Source organism: Myotis brandtii, unplaced genomic scaffold (genome assembly GCF_000412655.1).
Source record: "Myotis brandtii unplaced genomic scaffold, ASM41265v1 scaffold658, whole genome shotgun sequence".
Taxonomy (NCBI): Eukaryota; Metazoa; Chordata; class Mammalia; order Chiroptera; family Vespertilionidae; genus Myotis; species Myotis brandtii.
In genome coordinates this window covers 1,589,177-1,589,908 of record NW_005370558.1, presented here as the reverse complement: position 1 = coordinate 1,589,908, position 732 = coordinate 1,589,177, and the positions used below count along the sequence as shown (strand labels likewise).

Below are 732 nucleotides of genomic sequence, written 5' to 3'. Positions count from 1 at the left end.
GCAGCGGGCCCATGGAGATGTAAGAAGAGGGTGTCTCCGGGCTCTCTGTGCCCAAAGCCCCCAGGTCTCCTCCTTTGGGCTGGCCCACCCACCACCTCCCCATCCCACACAGCACCCTTTCCCCTCAGGACTCACCGTATTTGGACAGGGTCCCATTTTCCCGTTGGACCCTCAGCCTGCTGGTGTTATAGATGCACTGGGCCCCGCTAAAGCCAGACAGAAGAGGGGAGAAAAACAGTAAGATAGTCAAGGAGAAGTGGACTGTCACAATCTTGGAGGGGGAGAGTCAGGTGGCAATTAGAATCACCCCGCCCCCATCCCCTGATGAGAAGGCTGAGGCCAGGAGTGGGGCGTGGCTTGCTCCAGGTGTTTGGGCAGCTGGGAGGAGGAACCAGAAGCTGGGCTGCAGCTGGGGCTGAGCTGACACCTTTGGAAGTTCTTACACGGTTGTGTACTCTCTGCTCTGTATCGTGTCCTCCGTGTGGTTGGGGGTGAAGTAAAAGAAGGATGCATGGATTTCGCTAGCTATTTCCTTGTACCCGGGTATGCGGGAAGCCGAGGCGATATAAAACCACTTGCCAGAGATCTGAGGAGAAGCCAGGAGCAGGTGATGGAGACTGAGAGCCTAATCCTTGATAGTCAGCTGGGAGGAGACTCAGGCAGTCTTTGAACTTTGCAAAACAGGAGACTGGAGGCCAGAGGGAGGAGTGGGGCTGCAGGAGCCAGCCATTA

General features: G+C 56.6%; 1 protein-coding gene across 1 annotated transcript in view; it reads right to left on the bottom strand.

The window, feature by feature from the left end:
• Window positions 1-732, bottom strand: part of LOC102249487 (alpha-1-acid glycoprotein 1-like) — a 36,365-nt gene that overhangs the window by 22,684 nt on the left and 12,949 nt on the right. The window contains 2 exon segments of the mRNA XM_005880922.2: window positions 136-206; window positions 444-586. Coding sequence (XP_005880984.1) covers window positions 136-206; window positions 444-586 — 214 coding nt within the window.